We start from the raw sequence: 16,283 nt of genomic DNA, 5'->3' as shown, positions 1-16,283 counted from the left end.
TTACGATGAAATCAGCCATGAGCTTATTCAACGGCGGAGCAGGTTCCAAGGACCCAATAGCTCTTTGGTCGGATGTTCATATTTCGTCTAATTTTGGGCTGTCACGTTTTAGCAAAGCTGCAGAGGCTTTCGAGAAAATCCAACCATGTTTGTTAAAGGGATGAGGAAATTTAGTTAAGTGGAGAGGAGAAACGTATGCTGTATTCCTTCAAGAAGGACCTTCGTAAGGAGATTTGATAGAGATGTTCAATGTGATGAGTTGTCTGGAGTGGGTTAGGGAGACACTGTCCTCATTGGCAGAAGGGGCAGCAATCAGTGCGGTCTTTGTTCAGCATAGTTGGTCCAGTATGCAAGTAAGAAATAGGCATGAGTATATTTATTTTTGAATTACATATACAGAGGCAGTTTCGAGTCACACATGAGATCGTCTGCAATTCTACGGGGAAAATCAGATAGCAGAGCAGAATAAATGAGCTGGTCCAGCAGGGAGCTGACGTGAACATACGATGCCTCCTTCCGGACTGTAACTATCTTTGACAATAACACTTACACATAGAGAAATACATTTTGGGAGTTGGAAAAGCGGATGGATGGGAGACAGCGGCGAGGACTGGGTTGCGTGTAGATCGTCAATGTTCATCTATTAGATTAACAGTATTGCGGGATCTTTGGCATACCAGTGGACATTGGCGCATCGGAAACACGAACGAATTGGGGGGATTTATCCAACAGCGTCACTTTGTTCAATTATAGATTTGACAGACGAGAGTAAGTTTCAGTTCAAGGCTTAACCATTAATACGCAGGTGAATACTGTCAGTGGGAAGCAAAGTGACGTATCTGAGTGTAAAATAGGTCAGTTGAATAAATGAGTTTGAATAATACACAGGTCAATTGCTTTTTTTGTGATAGTGCAAGATGCCAAATTTTGCATATTGGCCACGGGTGACAGGAAGGGGTTCACTGTACTAGAGACTCCGAAATTGATCAAATCCATAGTTTCACGAACTGGACGCAGCACTCACACCGTCTGACAATAGAATGGATCGTTAAATGTTCTGGATAGAGTGATCCCGTCAGTATTCTAACGGTTCCTCGTTCGAATTGAAGTGCCCAGATTTCTGAAAATTCTATGTCTAAAATGAGTCCAAAACCATTCACTAACTCAGGCAATTCCTCTGTAATTCCTTTCCGAAGACAATATTGTCCAAGTTGATAAATAATTTGATAGGTGCAGATTTGACAGGAACTCGCCCAAGAAGGATGAGATGAATACTTGAAGGATAACAGTTAAAAAATTTTTTAGAGTACCCAATTATTGTTTCCAATTAAGGGGCAATTTAGAGTTGCCAATCTACCTATCCTGCACATCTTTGAGTTGTGTTGGTGAAACCCACGCAGACACGGGGAGAATGTGCAAACTCCACATGGACAGTGACCCAGGGCCGGGATTCGAACCCAGGACCTCGACGCCAGAAGCAGCAATGCTAACCACTGTGCCACCGTGCTGCCCTGAAGGATGACATTTTAAATGCGATCTGGGAAAGAGTATAGTGCAGTGCGAGTAATTGTGTGGATGTTTGCAATATACAACAAAGGCACGGCGAGCCAATGGCCTCGCTTTTATTGGCTTCAGTCTGAGATTCTTTCCCCCGGGTTTTCGGAACGATATCTGTCGTTGAACGATCATCGAATACTAATATTTCTTATATTTTCCAGTCTCAAGGTTCCCTCTCCGGCTCCCTGGAGTTTGCTGCATTGAAAAAAAAATCAAACCTGGTGGGTCGCAAACGAGACTCCTAACGGCTTATCTGTAATGAATTTTGGAGAAAAGAGGATTTGACAAAGGCAATTGCCTTTCGGAAATAAGCATGGAGCCAAAAAGGCACCTTCAAAGAAGTAAACAAATTAGTACAGGTGCAACACATTACACAGACTGGGTTATTTTGGGAAATGTAAATTAAGGTGGTTGAATATTGTCAAGGATTTTCAACTAGATTCCTGCAATTCAAGCGTGAAAAAATGATGAATTTGCAGAGCATTTGCAGAGATTGTCTGAATAATTTCTGCTGACTATATTGCTCCAGTTAATGACAATAATTTTATTTGTTTGCAAATCCCTGTCTCTAAATAAACTACATATCTAAATGTAAAAATGCTTGAACAGATCAATAGTTAATTTATCATGAAATATCACCTGGAGAGGACTGTAATGTATTGACGCTGACGGTACCAGACCAGGATTGAGAGGCTGTCAGTGCTGGGTCGCTGACTCTGAGATGTGAAGTGTTGAATCATTCGTTTTTACGTGCACAACACACAAGGGACACAAGGAGTTTATCAGGGAATTTGTGATGAATACCTTCACTTTAGCAAATCGTGGTTTTGTTTGTGTTTATATTAACCCTCAAGCTAGTAATATCTGGTGGGTGTAGCGTGTTTTTCAAGTAAGTGCACATTTAACAATGGTTCACAAAGTTCTCCGCCATGTAGAATCGCGTCCTCCCAAATATGGTTCTTCTGTGCAATAGTAAATTTTAATCTGTTTCAGGGAAGTCATTTTATCGTTGCATCATAGATTGATTATAATGCTAAAATGCAGGCTCATTGAATTTGGGATATAGACTTTAGATATTCTTATCTGTTTTTCATTCTCCACGGAAATGGTGACAATCGGATTCTAATTTCCAGCCAATGAGAATTTCCCCTGATATGAGCAGAAATTGTTGTTTTCCTCATATGTCGCTCTCCTTGTGAAGGGACTTGAGAAGTGCAAGGCAACCCTTTTTCTTTTTTCAGCGCACATTTCCTTGTCACACCATTCACAATTTTGCAACGAGGACTTAGAGAGAGAAAGAACATTTCACCACATCTGGTTACACTGTATACCGATCAGAGTCTCAAATGTAGAGATATATTCTTTGCTTTCATTAGCAATTAGAAAATGTAACCAGATGAGATACACAAGCAGCAGATACCGTCCCGTGAAATAATCCTTTCAATAACTATCTCCCACAAACAGTCCAGTAAATCGTTTTCATCATAGAATCATCATAGAGTTTACAGTGCAGAAGGATGCCATTCGGCCCATCGAGTCTGCACCGGCTCCTGGAAAGAGCACCCTACCCAATGTTAACACCTTCTCCCCATCCCCATAACCCAGTAACCTCACCCAACACTTAGGGCAATTTTGGACACTCAGGGCAATTTATCTTGACCAATCGACCTAACCTGCACATCTTTGGACTATGGGAGGAAACCGGAGCACCCGGAGGAAACCCACGCTCACACGGGGAGGATGTGCAGACTCCGCACAGAAAATGATCCAAGCCGGAATCGAACCTGGGACCCTGGAGCTGTGAAGCGATTGTGCTATCCACAATGCTACCGTGCTGCCCATAAACTTTTACATTCAATTTCATACGAATGCAAATTAATATTACATTGAAACACTACATAAAACAGATCTAAGTTCACGAGAACAATCATGGGGCTGAAGAGGTAATAATACGAGGACAGATTTTTGATATGCTACCTCTTTCGTTTCTTCCAGGAGAAGATATAATGGTGGTGACAGAACACGGATGTTTAAAGTCAATACATTATGCATTAGCGTCGATAAACAGGAGTTAGTTCAGTTGCTTTGGTGAGAAATCAGAAATCAAATGGGGAAGAAGCTTCAAATTTTAACCTGGAATCGGTTCTGCACACAAAGGTGAGGGGAAATCTGGAACACAACTCTTAAAAGAATCAGTTTCGACTGGGGGAACTATAATGCTTTTCGCCGTGTGTGCGGAGTATGGGGAATCTAATGGAATCAGTTTGGTAGAATTACAATACATGAGTGTTTTTATTTTCCTGGATGGCAAGATGTAACTTTTTGGGTACAGATGGGTTCGGTTCTTGGGCTCCAGCTATTTGCTGTCTATATTGACAACTTTGTTATCGAGATAGAAGCGAAACAGCCGAATGTGCAGCCGACTCAAAGTGAGGTGGGATATTAAGTTCCAATGAGGAGATAATACATGGAGATAGGTAGGTTGGGCGAGTGGGCAAACACGTGGCAGATGGAGGTTAACGTGGATAAGTGTTGTGTTCGGAATAATGGGAAGGTAACTAATTATCTAAAAGGGGGAAGACTTCGTGGTGTTCCATTGTCGAGTGGTCTGGGGGCCTCGTTCATGAGTCACAGAACGCTAGCATTCAGGTACAGCACATAACAATGAAAGTAAATTGAATGTTGGCATTTATAGCTAAAGGACCAGAGTCTAAATGTAAGTAAGTATTGTTGTAACCATATAAGTCATTGGTGAGACCACAACTGGGATATTCTGCATAGTTTCAGTCCCCTTATTTGAGGAAAGATGTACAAGTATTGGGGGAAGTTCAATGCGGGTTGATAAGAGATCATGTTTGTCGTCTGAAGAGAGGTTGAGCAATATACTCTCTCTCACGAGGAGAGATCAAATTGAGGCATGCCAGATGATAAAACATATGGATCAAGTAGACGTAAAGCAAATGTTTCCTCTTGTCGGGTATTCAAGAACAAGAGACCATCGTCTTAGCAAATGCGATAACAAATTTAAAACTGAGTTGAGGAGAAGCTACTTCTACCCAAGCTAGTGAATCTGTGGAATTCGCTATCCCAGAGTGTGGTAGATGCTGTGACAGTGAGTACATTTCAGGAGGAGTTAAGCGGATTTTTAATTGGGAATGGGTAAGAAGGATTATGGAGAATGGACAGGACGGCGCAGTTAGTGCCAGGATGAGATTGGCCATAATCAAATGGTGGAACAGACTCGATGGGCCAGTTTGTCTAATTCTGCTCCGATATCGTCTGAACCTATAAATAGATCAACCAATAGTGGGACAGGCTGGAGGAGCAGGATACTCTCATATTGTTTCTGTATTCCTATTGCCAGAAGGATAAGCGAGGTCAAAGGACAAAAAATACTCTTTGCGGAATGTCAGCGGCTCTTTCACAGTCACAGCGTTGGCAATGGTTTTCCGGTAGAAGTGAACTGGGACTGGGATTTGTGGAGCACGCTGAAATGCTTAAGGATGCATCTGTTTCCTGATGGTTGAGGAGGAATTACATTTTCAGGATAGGTGTAAGAGATGGGTTAATTATGTTCGCTGTGAGGATAGAACATATAACATAGAACAGTACAGCACAGAACAGGCCCTTCGGCCCTCGATGTTGTGTCGAGCAATAATCACCCTACTCAAACCCACGTATCCACCCTATACCCGTAAACCAACAACCCCCGCTTAACCTTACTTTTTTAGGACACTACGGGCAATTTAGCATGGCCAATCCACCTAAACCGCACATCTTTGGACTGTGGGAGGAAACCGGAGCACCCGGAGGGTTCCCAGCCGGGAATCGAACCTGGGACCCTGGAGCTGTGAAGCATTTATGCTAACCATCATGCTACCGTGCTGCCCCAAACTTGGCAGTTTATTTAGCAGGTTCCAGGATGTTTACTGGAATGTGAGGCACCAGATGTCCAGATTCAGGCGTTCTCATGGATTTTGCCGCCTTTCCGAAATGCTTACCTGTTGGACGTATTCACTGTATAAATATCAGGCACTTTTTCTCATTCGTTGGACCTCAGCTTGGACTACAGGCAGTGAATCTCTGAGCCGCCGTCAACACCCGGAGTCCCAGACGAGCAAATGGACGAGAAATTCTTGTGTCGTCGTATTGATTTATATTATTTTATTATATTCTAATAAAGTAGAGTCGACAACCTATGTCGTCGTTCTCTTTATTACGTTGTGTCCGAATCATATAGAACCCTGGGATCAGTCCAAGACAACGGGGGCATTCTGTTTACCAGCATGGGCTTTTTCAACTGCATATTGTAGCAAGTGTCGTCTGATACATTGGTTAAGATTTGAGCTCAATATACTTCTCCAGCAGAGTGAGCGGTTATCAATTTGAAAATGTTTCTCTCCGTTTGGAATAGGAATACGAAGACGTATTCTTTTAAATCAGAAGTTAGAAATGTAACTAATTATCATTTAATCATCACACGAACCGTCCAACCTTTTTAATATTGATGAAATTAAATGTATGATATAAATAATCTCATAATGTTAGAGAGACAACACCAGAGTTGTGTTCGCACCTTTCACTGATATTATGATGTGAAGAGCAAACCCTATCAGCAAAACGCTTTCTCAGAAATCCGGCAGGATTTGCTGTAAGGGGTGCAGGTTAGTGCATTTACTGGGTTGTGTGCTGCAGGAGAATAAAGTATCAGGGCCATGAATGTATTACAAGGGCAGCACGGCGGCATAGTGCTTAGCACTGCTGCATCACGATGCCGCGGTCCCAGGTTCGATCCCGGCTCTGGGTCACTGTCCGTGTGGAGTTTGCACAATTTCCCCGTGTCTGCGTTGGTTTCGCCCCCATAACCGAAAGATGTGCAGGGTAGGTGGACTGGCCACGCTAAATTGCCCCTTAATTGGAAAAAAAATGAATTGGGTACACTATTTTTTAAAAAATGATATGTTTCAGAAGTGTTTGGTTACAGTTCACAGTCAATTTTTTCCACGGGCATGTTGAGCTGAATTCTGTACTGCGTGCAACAGAGCGCAGGTTCGCTGGATTGCCCATCCTAAAATTGATTCTTACTGTCCAAGGAGGTATAGGTTAGTTGCAGTTCCGGTGTTGGTGCGGGGGATTGGGCCGAAATAGGGTGCTCTTTCAAAGTGTAGGTGCAAAATCGATGAGCTAAATGGCCTCTCTCTGCACTGTCGGGGTTATTTATCAAATTTGTGTCTAATGTATTGCTGACAAGGAGACAGATGCGTTGTAAACATTGTTTGCATTATAACGTGTTACCGTGCAATTTCACCGATCAGACTAAGAACCCATTCGGACCGACGTGACTGTTCTGTCTCTTTGATAGAACTGCACAACAAGACCCACTCTCTCAGCTCTTTCCTCCACAGCTTTCCATTAACAAATAAATATACAGTTCCCATTTTAAAAGTTACTTTTGAATCTGCTGACACCGTCCTTTCAGAAAGCACATTCCAGTTCTCAATAAAAATACCAGAATGCCTTTTCGGTTCTTTTAACGATGGGTCTCAATCTGAATCCCTTTAGTTACGGAAGCTCCTGCCAGTGGAACAGTATTGTTCTCATTTCGTCAACGCAAAACCTTCTTCACGCTATCTGGTACTGTCAGGATATCTGACGGTGGAAGAGATGGAGCAATGGCCAAACACCGAGGGCATTGTTCTTCACCCACACGCTGAGACTCCGATCACATCACGATTCTAATCTCACTGCGAATTTTAACCGCTCAGCGTCAATGAGATGTGCAATACGCAATGAACAATGCTTTGTGTTTAAAAATATATAGACGATAATGCAAGTAAATTAGTTCCAGATAAGAAAGTTTATGTAGTTTACCTGTTGATCACAATAATAATAATCTTTGTCAGTGTCACAAGCAGGCTTACATTAACACTGCAATAAAGTTACAGTGAAAAGTCCCTAGTCGCCACATTCCTGCGCCTGTTCGAGTACACAGGAAGAAAATTCAGAATGTCCACTTCACCAAGCAGTACGTCATTCGCGAGAAAACTGTATCAACTGGAGGAAATCCATGCCAACAGGGGAGAAAGTACAGACTTCGCACAGACAGTGACCCAAGCCAGGAATCGAACCCGAGTTCTGGCGGAGGCTGAGGGTCTGTGTCCCAAAATACAGCTGTCGTTTGTTGATCTAACTAGACCACCATACAGTGCAGTGTGCAGTTCTTCATATTCTATCCAGAATATAGAGTGCATGAAAAATTGCAGTAAAGGTCGCACAAGGATGATACCAGAACTGTAAGGTTCTAACTTTCGGAAAAGTTTGACCAGGCTAGAAATACATTGTTTAAAAATAAAAGATTAAAGATGATCTAACAGAGCATTATATACAGAGCTCATTCGGCCCATCGAGTCTGTACCGACCCTTCGAATAAATGCTCTCCCTATTTACAGAGCCCCATCCACACCTAAGTTCCCCGTCACCCCATAACCTTAACCAGCACATCCATGTCAACTAAGGTGCAACTTAGCACGATCTATCCACCTAACCTGCATATCTTTGGACTGTGGTAGGAAACCTGAGCACCAGGAGGAAACCACACAGAGATGGGGAGAACGTGCAAACATCACACAGTCAGACATCCCAGTCCAGAGTCGAACCCGGATACCGAGCGCCATGAGCAGCCATCCAAGCCACTGTGCCACCAGGCGACCCATGGAGGTGGTTCTACATCTGCAGCAATTCAGAAATATCGGTCATTAATATAATATTGCAGGTAATAAACCCAAAGGGAAATTTAGGGGAAATATATTTTCCAAGAAACTAGGGAGAAAGTGCAACTCCTTCCCACAGGATGTCCTTGACCTGAAAATCAGAGGTGTTTTTAAGGGAGAAATTTGGATCAAAGCATATGAGTGAAAGACACAGAAATGTGTCTTAATAGCGTGAGATGAAGAAAGGATGAGAGAGGCTCGTGTGACGCACAAACACCTACACGGAGCAGTAATGCCGAACAGTCTGTTTCTTCACTGTGCATTTCATTTAATTATATTGTAAGAACATGCATGCAACACTGTGCAGAGCCCACAATATAAAGGGCTAGTTTATAAACTATCCGAGTTAGTGCTGGCTCCTGACTTTGTGTCGTGTTCAGACTGCTGAACTATGAGATTGAGAATGGGGTGGAGATTGAGATTGCGTTGCGATTGAGAGAGATAGAGAGGTACAGTGAGTGACAGAGAGAGAGAAACAGAGAGTGATGTGAAGAGGGCAACAGACAGATCGGGAGATGTATAGTGAGTGAGAGAGAGTGAGAGAAAGTGAGAGTGAGATATGTCGTGAGTATCAGAGAGAGGGAGAGGGAGAGTGAGATGTAAAGAGAGAGAGATAGAGAGAGTGTAAAATACAAAGGGAGGTCGAGAGAGATAGAGAGAGACAGAGAAAGAGAGATACAAAGACACAGCTACAGAGAGGGAGAGAGCAGATATGTAAAGTGTTTGAAAGTGGGAGAGAGAGAGAAATGCAGAGAGCGAGGTCCAGAGAGAGGGGGATGCAGAAGTGAGACAGAGAGATCCAGAGAGAGAGATGCACACAGAGATACAGTGACATATCTCTCTGAGAGAGATACGAAGGAGAAACAGAGAGAGCTCCAGAGCGCGAGCAACAGAGAGAGAGAGAGAGAGAGAGAGAGAGAGAGAGAGAGAGAGAGAGAGAGAGAGAGAGAGAGAGAGAGAGAGAGAGAGAGAGAGAGAGAGAGAGAGAGAGAGAGAGAGAGAGAGAGAGAGAGAGAGAGAGATTCAGTTTGTGAATGGGATTGAGATTGAGATTGTGATTGAGATTGAGAGAGATAGAGAGGTACAATGAGGGGAGAGAGAGAGAGAGAGAGAGAGAGAGCGTTAAAGAGATGTAAAGTGAGAGAGAAAGATACATGGAGAGAGTTGTAGAGATGGATAGTGAGTTAGAGACAAAGAGAGATATATGTAAATTGACAGAGTGAGAGTGAGAGAGGGAGAGAGAAAGAAGATGCAAAAAGAGAATGACAGACAGAGGGAGGGAGAGACAGACAGAGAGAGAGACATAAAGGGAGAGGGAGGTGGGTGTACAAAGAGAGAGACATGGAGAGAGGTACAGAGTGATGCAGAAAGAGAGAGAGAGAGAGAGAGAGAGTGAGAAAGAGAGAGAAAGGGAGAGGTACATTGGGGGACTCGGAGAAAGAGATCCAGAGAGCTACAGACAGGTAACAACAGAGAGAGGGAGATCAAATGAGAGAGAGAGATTCAGTATGGGATTCAGATTGCGATTGAGAGAGATAGAGTTAGAAAGATGTATAGTTAGAGAGAGAGAAATGAAGAGATGAGTTAGAGAGAAATGTAGAGATAAAGAGAGAGAGAGAGATGTAACGCGAGAGAGAGAGAATGCGAGAGAGGGAGAAAGAGAGAGAGATACAGAGGGAGGTCAAGAGACAGAAAGTACAAAGGAAGTACAAAGTACAAAGAGAGAGCTACCGAAGAGGGCAATATACACAGCGAGAGAAACAGATAGAGAGAGAGATTCAGATTGACATTCTGATTGAGTCTGAGTTTGAGATTGAGAAAGATAGAGAGGTACTGTGTGTGTGAGAGAGAGAGAGAGAGAGAGAGAGAGAGAGAGAGAGAGAGAGAGAGAGAGAGAGAGAGGGGAGCGAGGGCGAGAGAGATACATAGAGGAGGAATCGGCGTGAGACACAAAGCTACAGATAGAGAACAACGGAGAGAGGAAAGCGGAGAGAGTGAGAGAGATGCAAAGGAAGAGAGAGAGAGATGTAAAATGAGAGAGAGAAATAGAGAGAGCAGGGGAGAGAAAGCGATGGAGATAGAGAGAGATTGGGGTTGAGATTAACACTGAAATTCAGATTGATTGAGAGAGGAGATAGAAAGAGAGAGATGTAAAGTGCGAGAGAGATGCAAAGTGTTTGAGAGAGAGAGCGAGAGAGGGAGAGAGAGAGAGAGAACAAGCGATAGAGAGATAGAGAGAGACAAATACCGAGGGATGGCCAGAGTGAGATGCTGACGAGAGACAGAGAGAGAGAGAGAGAGAGAGAGAGCTATACACAGAGAGCGTGGTACATTGGCGAGACCATGCAGACACTGCGACAACGAATGAACGGGCATCGTGCAACAATCACCAGGCATGAATGTTCCCTTCCTGTCGGGGAACACTTCAGCAGTCAAGGGCATTCAGCCTCTGATCTCCGTGTAAGCGTTCTCCAAGGCGGTCTTCAGGACGCGCGACATCGCAGAATTGCAGAGCAAAAACTTAAAGCTAAGTTCCGCACGCATGAGTGCGGCCTCAACAGGGATCTTGGATTCATGTCGCATTACATCTACACCCTACCATTAGGCCTGGACTTGCAAAACCCTACCAACGGTTCGGGCTTGAGACAATTTACACCTCTTTAACCTGGGATTATCCCGCTCCCTGGATCTGCAATGATTTGATTACCTGCAAATGCCTGCATTCCAAGCATTGTCCAGCATCTCTGACTTTGTCTATATAAATGTTTCTGGAACATACCTCGCCATTCACATCAGGAAGGAGCTGCGCTCCGAAAGCTCGTGTTTGAATCAAACCTGTTGGACTTTAACCTGGTGTTGTAAGCCTTCTTACTGTGCTCACCCCAGTCCAACGCCAGCATCTCCACATCATACACACATAGAGATACAGAGACTAAGACAGACAGAGCGAGATACAGAGCGGGAGGTCTAGAAAGATACAGATAGGAAGTTTGTGAGAGAAGGAGAGAGGCAGGGAGAAAGATAGAGAGAGAAATAGAGACAAAAATACAAAGAGAGAGCTGCAGTTAGAGACAGATTCAGAGAGAAGGAGAGAGCGAGAGAGATTGAGATTGAGGTTAAGATTGAGATGGAGTTTGAGACAGAGAGATAGAGAGATACAGTGAGAGAAGGAGACAGAGAGAGAAATAGATGGGGATATGAAGTGAGAGAGAGAGTGAAACAGTAAGAGAGACGGAGAGAGATATAAATACAGAGAGGGATGTCCAGACATAGAGAGAGAGGCAGAAGAGAGAGGCAGAGAGAGATACAGAGAGAGGTACACAGAAGGTGCAAACAGAGAGAGACAGAGAGAGAGGGAGAGACAGAGACCGAGACGGACACAGATTCAGAGAGATAAACTACAGGAAGGGAGACTCGGAGAGTGAGATACAGAGAGAGATGCAGCGAAATAGTTACAAAGAGAGTAACAGAGAGAGAGAGAGGGAGATACAGTGAGAGAGAGAGAAACCAAGACTGAGAATGGGACTGAGATTGAGATTTACAGAGATAGAGAGGTATAATGAATGAGTGAGAGAGAGAGAGAGAGATCTAAGGAGAGAGAGAGACAGAAATAGCTAGAGAGAGGTAAAGTGAGAGGGAGAGAGAGAGTGCGAGTGTTATGGGTCAAGGTTTAGCGAACCCCATAATGTATCATGGAATGCACCTCACCCACAACTTTTACTAGCTTGTGGTATGGGGAGCACACGGTCCACTCTATTGGTGAGGTGGAGCAAAAATCGAAAAGTATGTTTCAAAGCAAAACAATGTTTATTCTATGAACTCTATATAAACTTTTTAAAACATAGAGTGAACATCTTCGCAACAACCAATTCAAATACAACCCCCAAAAAATATCACACTAAGTAATCCTTAATAAATCCCCAAACATCCAAAAGACTTAAAAACACCTGTTAACAGAAACATATGAGGTTTCAATTCATTACTGAGGACAGTTACCACGTTGAAATCAGCAAATGGATATTCATAATCTTTCAGAGATTCACACACATCCTGCTGTGATTGCAGCTTCTCCAAGACTAAAATGAACCCAAACTCACCCTGTAGCAAAAATCCGAAAGCGAAAGCAAAAAGCTGACAGACAGCCCAGCTCCACCCACTCTCTGTAATCACTGCAGTAACAAACACTGATTTCTTAAAGATACTCTCACTACACATATTTATATACGCACTCATTTATCATCATCCATTTCGAAAAGGTACTCGCACATGACACGAGTGAGAGAGAGAGACAGAGAGAGAATGTGAGTGATAGTGAGAGAGAGGAATACAGAGGGAGGTCAAGAGAGAGAAATATACAAAGAGAGAGCTACAGATAGAGGGAAAGATACAGAGAGAGAGAGAGAGAGAGAGAAACAGAGATAGAGATAGATTGAGAATCAGATTGAGGTTCTGATTGAAACTGAGATTGAAATTGAGAGAGATAGCGAGGGACATTGAGGAGGAGAGAAAGAGGTAGAGACAGAGAGAGAGGTACGAAGAGAGAGCGACATAAAGAGAGGGGGAGATATAAAGTGAAGAGAGGGATGTAAAGTGGGAGAGAGTGAGAGAGAGGTACAAAGAGGGAGCTACAGCGAGAGACAGAGAAATAGAGAGAGATTGAGATTGATACTGAGATTGTGATTAAGATTGCGAGAGATAGAGGTACAAAGGGAGAGGGAGAGATCTAGTGCGAGACATATGTAAAATGAGAGAGATAGACTTAAAGAGAGAGAAAGATGTGAAATCATAGAATTTACAGTGCACAAGGAGGCCATTCGGCCCATCGAGTCTCCACCGGCTCCTGGAAAGAGCACCCTACCCAAGTTAACACCTCCACCCTATCCCCATAACCCAGTAACCCCACCCAACACTAAGGGCAATTTTTGGACACTAAGGGCAATTTATCATGTCCAATCCACCTAACTTGCACATAATTGGACTGTGGGAGGAAACCGGAGCACCCGGTGGAAACCGACGCACACACGGGGAGGATGTGCAGACTCTGCACAGACAGTGACCCAAGCCGGAATCGAACCTGTGACTCTGGAGCTGTGAAGCAATTGTGCTATCCACAATGCTACCGTGCTTCACGTGGGCCTGATGGTCTTTCAGTGGACAACATCCTTTGTGTTATAGTTAGGTGAACAATGTGATCAATATAGTCCCGTGTAGGAAAATGTGAACTCACTCATCTAAAAAAATGAACCTAATGTCGTAATCTGTTTGTTTTAATCTTTGAAAAATAAGTTTCACTGATGTTGCAATCTCAATATCGCTCAGGTGCTTCCTCTGGGTATAAATAAAAGATTTGGGGAATATGGAAACTCGGAGTATAAGACAGAGAGACTGCCAGCAGCACGAAGTGACACTAAAATGCTGCTTGCAATTTACATGGTCGGGAAAATATTCTACCCGATCCTTGCTATTGTTGGTGTTCCCGGTAAGTGACTATCACCATTGAAGTTATGTAAATCTGAGTGTGCGCGGCTCTCTGATTTTAAACTTTGACTGAAAATGTTTAATGCTGATCTCGTTCTCACTGTTATACATAAACCTGATCAACAACGTAATTCAGAGAAGTCAAATGGCTTTAAACATGTCTATGGTTTGAATCCCTTTCACCAACTGGCAATAAACCTCGTTTGGAAATCATGGCATCTCTGATTAATGAAGTCATTCTATTAGTGGAATATTGTATAATGGTAGATTGGATCTCAGTGAAGGCAATCTCTCAGAAGAAATGTTAAGTGGGAGTGAGAATAAAATCACACCGAGTGTGGGGCAGTAACCATAGTGGAATATCTGACAGCAGTGAGCAAGCATTACGGAAAGTATCTCTTAGTGCAGGTTTGTACTGAATGTGAGTCAGGAACTGGACTGAAATAAATTGTTCTATTTTGAAATAAAGTATTTTACTGGTGAGTAGTCGCTCTAGGGAAGTTCCCTCTCTGTCGGTCTCTCTGTCTCGTCATCTCTCTCTCTGTCTCTGCCTCTCTATGGGTGTGCTCGTGCATGAGCCACAGAAAGTTGGTTTACAGGTGCAACAGGCGTTTAAGAAGGCAAATGGTTTTTTGTCCTTCATACTGGCACTGGGGGGTGCGCAGAGGAGATTCACTCGGTTAATTCCAGAGCTGAAGGGGTTGGATTATGAGGAGAGGTTGAGCAGACTGGGACTGTACTCGTTGGAATTTAGAAGGATGAGGGGGGAATCTTATAGAAACATTTAAAATTATGAAGGGAATAGATAGGATAGATGCAGGCAGGTTGTTTCCACTGGCGGGTGAAGGCAGAACGAGGGGACATAGCCTCAAAATAAGGGGAAGTAGATTTAGGACTGCGTTTAGGAGAAACTTCTTCGCCCAAAGGGTTGTGAATCTATGGAATTCCTTGCCCAGTGAAGCAGTTGAGGCTCCTTCATTAAATGTTTTTAAGGTAAAGATAGATAGTTTTTTGAAGAATAAAGGGATTAAGTGTTATGGTGTTCAGGGCGCAAAGTGGAGCTGAGTCCACAAAAGATCACCCATGATCTCACTGAATGGCGGACCAGGCTCGAGGGGCCAGATGGCCTACTGTTCCTAGTTCTTATGTTCTTATGTTCTTATGTTCTCTCTCTCTCGCTCTCGATCTCTCGATCTCTCTCTCTCTCTCTCTCTCTCTCTCTCTCTCTCTCTCTCTCTCTCTCTCTCTCTCTCTCTCTCTCTCTCTGTTTTAACTTTGTAATTGACTGAAAACAGGAAATTTTCGGTTGTGTTTTGATTATGTTTAATATTTATTGTCTAAAGTGAATTATCTCGATATCTCTGTTTTCTGTTGAACTGCTCAAACAGAAAAAGGCATCATCTCCACTGTGGTGTTTAATAAAATCCTCAATAGTCCATTATTCTCACAGTTTTTGGTTTATATTTCTATTAATCCTGAAGTAGACCCCAATGTTTCTTCAGTATGTATTGGTGTTTGAAACTCTGTGGCTGTTCAAACGATTTGTCAATCTGTTCACCTGGACCCAGAAACCTCTCCAGAACATTCAGCATCTTCTTTTTCAAGGAGTGATTGCGATCTTATTGTTTGCATTAAAATGCAACAGCGGACACTGAGCTGTTCGGAAATTAATTTTGCATTGAAATATTCACTTTCCAAGTTTATAATTGATGATGGATGTGTGCTTGTATTCGGTTGTGTTTTTTGCACGTCATCACGAATTCTCAATTTGGTTTTGTCTATAAATTCTGTAATTATCATTCTGCTTCGCGATGCCATATGTAAATGGTGAAGCAGAATGTTCCCAGTGCTGATTCTTGTGGAACACCACCTCTCATCTTCCGCCAATCAGACTAAATCCCTTTACCACCTCTCTATAATTCCTTTTCAGCTTGCTGTCCATTCTGCTGCTGTGCCCCCAAACCTCACTGGCTCTGACATTACTCATCAGGCTGTTATGCCAGGTCTTACTAAACGACATTAGAAAATCAAGTTGTTTAACATATATCATACCAGACAAATCTTTAATGTCCGATATTTATTGAAATATTTCAATTATGTCTGTCAGGAAATATGTTACTTTTGGAACATATATGACTATTTGTTATACTCTGTGTTACTGGATTGTTTTCGACCTCAGCATTGGTAATTCATTTTTCTTATCATTCACGTTGTTATTGGGAGATTATTTGCTGGAATTGTTTTATTTTCTGTTCTATATTCAAATATAACAGAAATAGACTGTTGCTTTCAATTCTTCGGTAATATTCTGATGATGATTGGTGAATAGATAATATTGTCTCTGCTGTCTCTCACTGAAAAATGTTGTCAGGATATGTGGTTCAAATCTATCCACCTTCAGTTATCTCCCTCTACCAGGACCCCACCCTCTGGCCTCCTATCTGATCTTGATTTTTGTCATTGAAATCTGTCAGTTGT

The 16,283-nt window shown here is 42.9% G+C and overlaps 1 protein-coding gene and 1 long non-coding RNA gene across 2 annotated transcripts in view; one reads left to right on the top strand and one right to left on the bottom strand.

Moving 5' to 3' along the window:
* Positions 1-2,148, top strand: part of LOC119958655 (immunoglobulin kappa light chain-like) — a 275,168-nt gene extending 273,020 nt beyond the window's left edge. The window contains exon 6 of the mRNA XM_038787204.1: positions 1,726-2,148. Within this exon, the coding sequence (XP_038643132.1) occupies position 1,726 (1 nt within the window). The 3' untranslated portion in view covers positions 1,727-2,148. The remainder of the gene's footprint in view (positions 1-1,725) is intronic.
* Positions 1-16,283, bottom strand: part of LOC119958659 — a 208,592-nt gene that overhangs the window by 91,424 nt on the left and 100,885 nt on the right. The window lies entirely within an intron of this gene.

Source organism: Scyliorhinus canicula, chromosome 30 (genome assembly GCF_902713615.1).
Source record: "Scyliorhinus canicula chromosome 30, sScyCan1.1, whole genome shotgun sequence".
Classification (NCBI taxonomy): domain Eukaryota; kingdom Metazoa; phylum Chordata; class Chondrichthyes; order Carcharhiniformes; family Scyliorhinidae; genus Scyliorhinus; species Scyliorhinus canicula.
The sequence above is the reverse complement of the archived record's forward strand: the minus strand, read 5'-3'. Positions and strand labels throughout refer to the sequence as shown.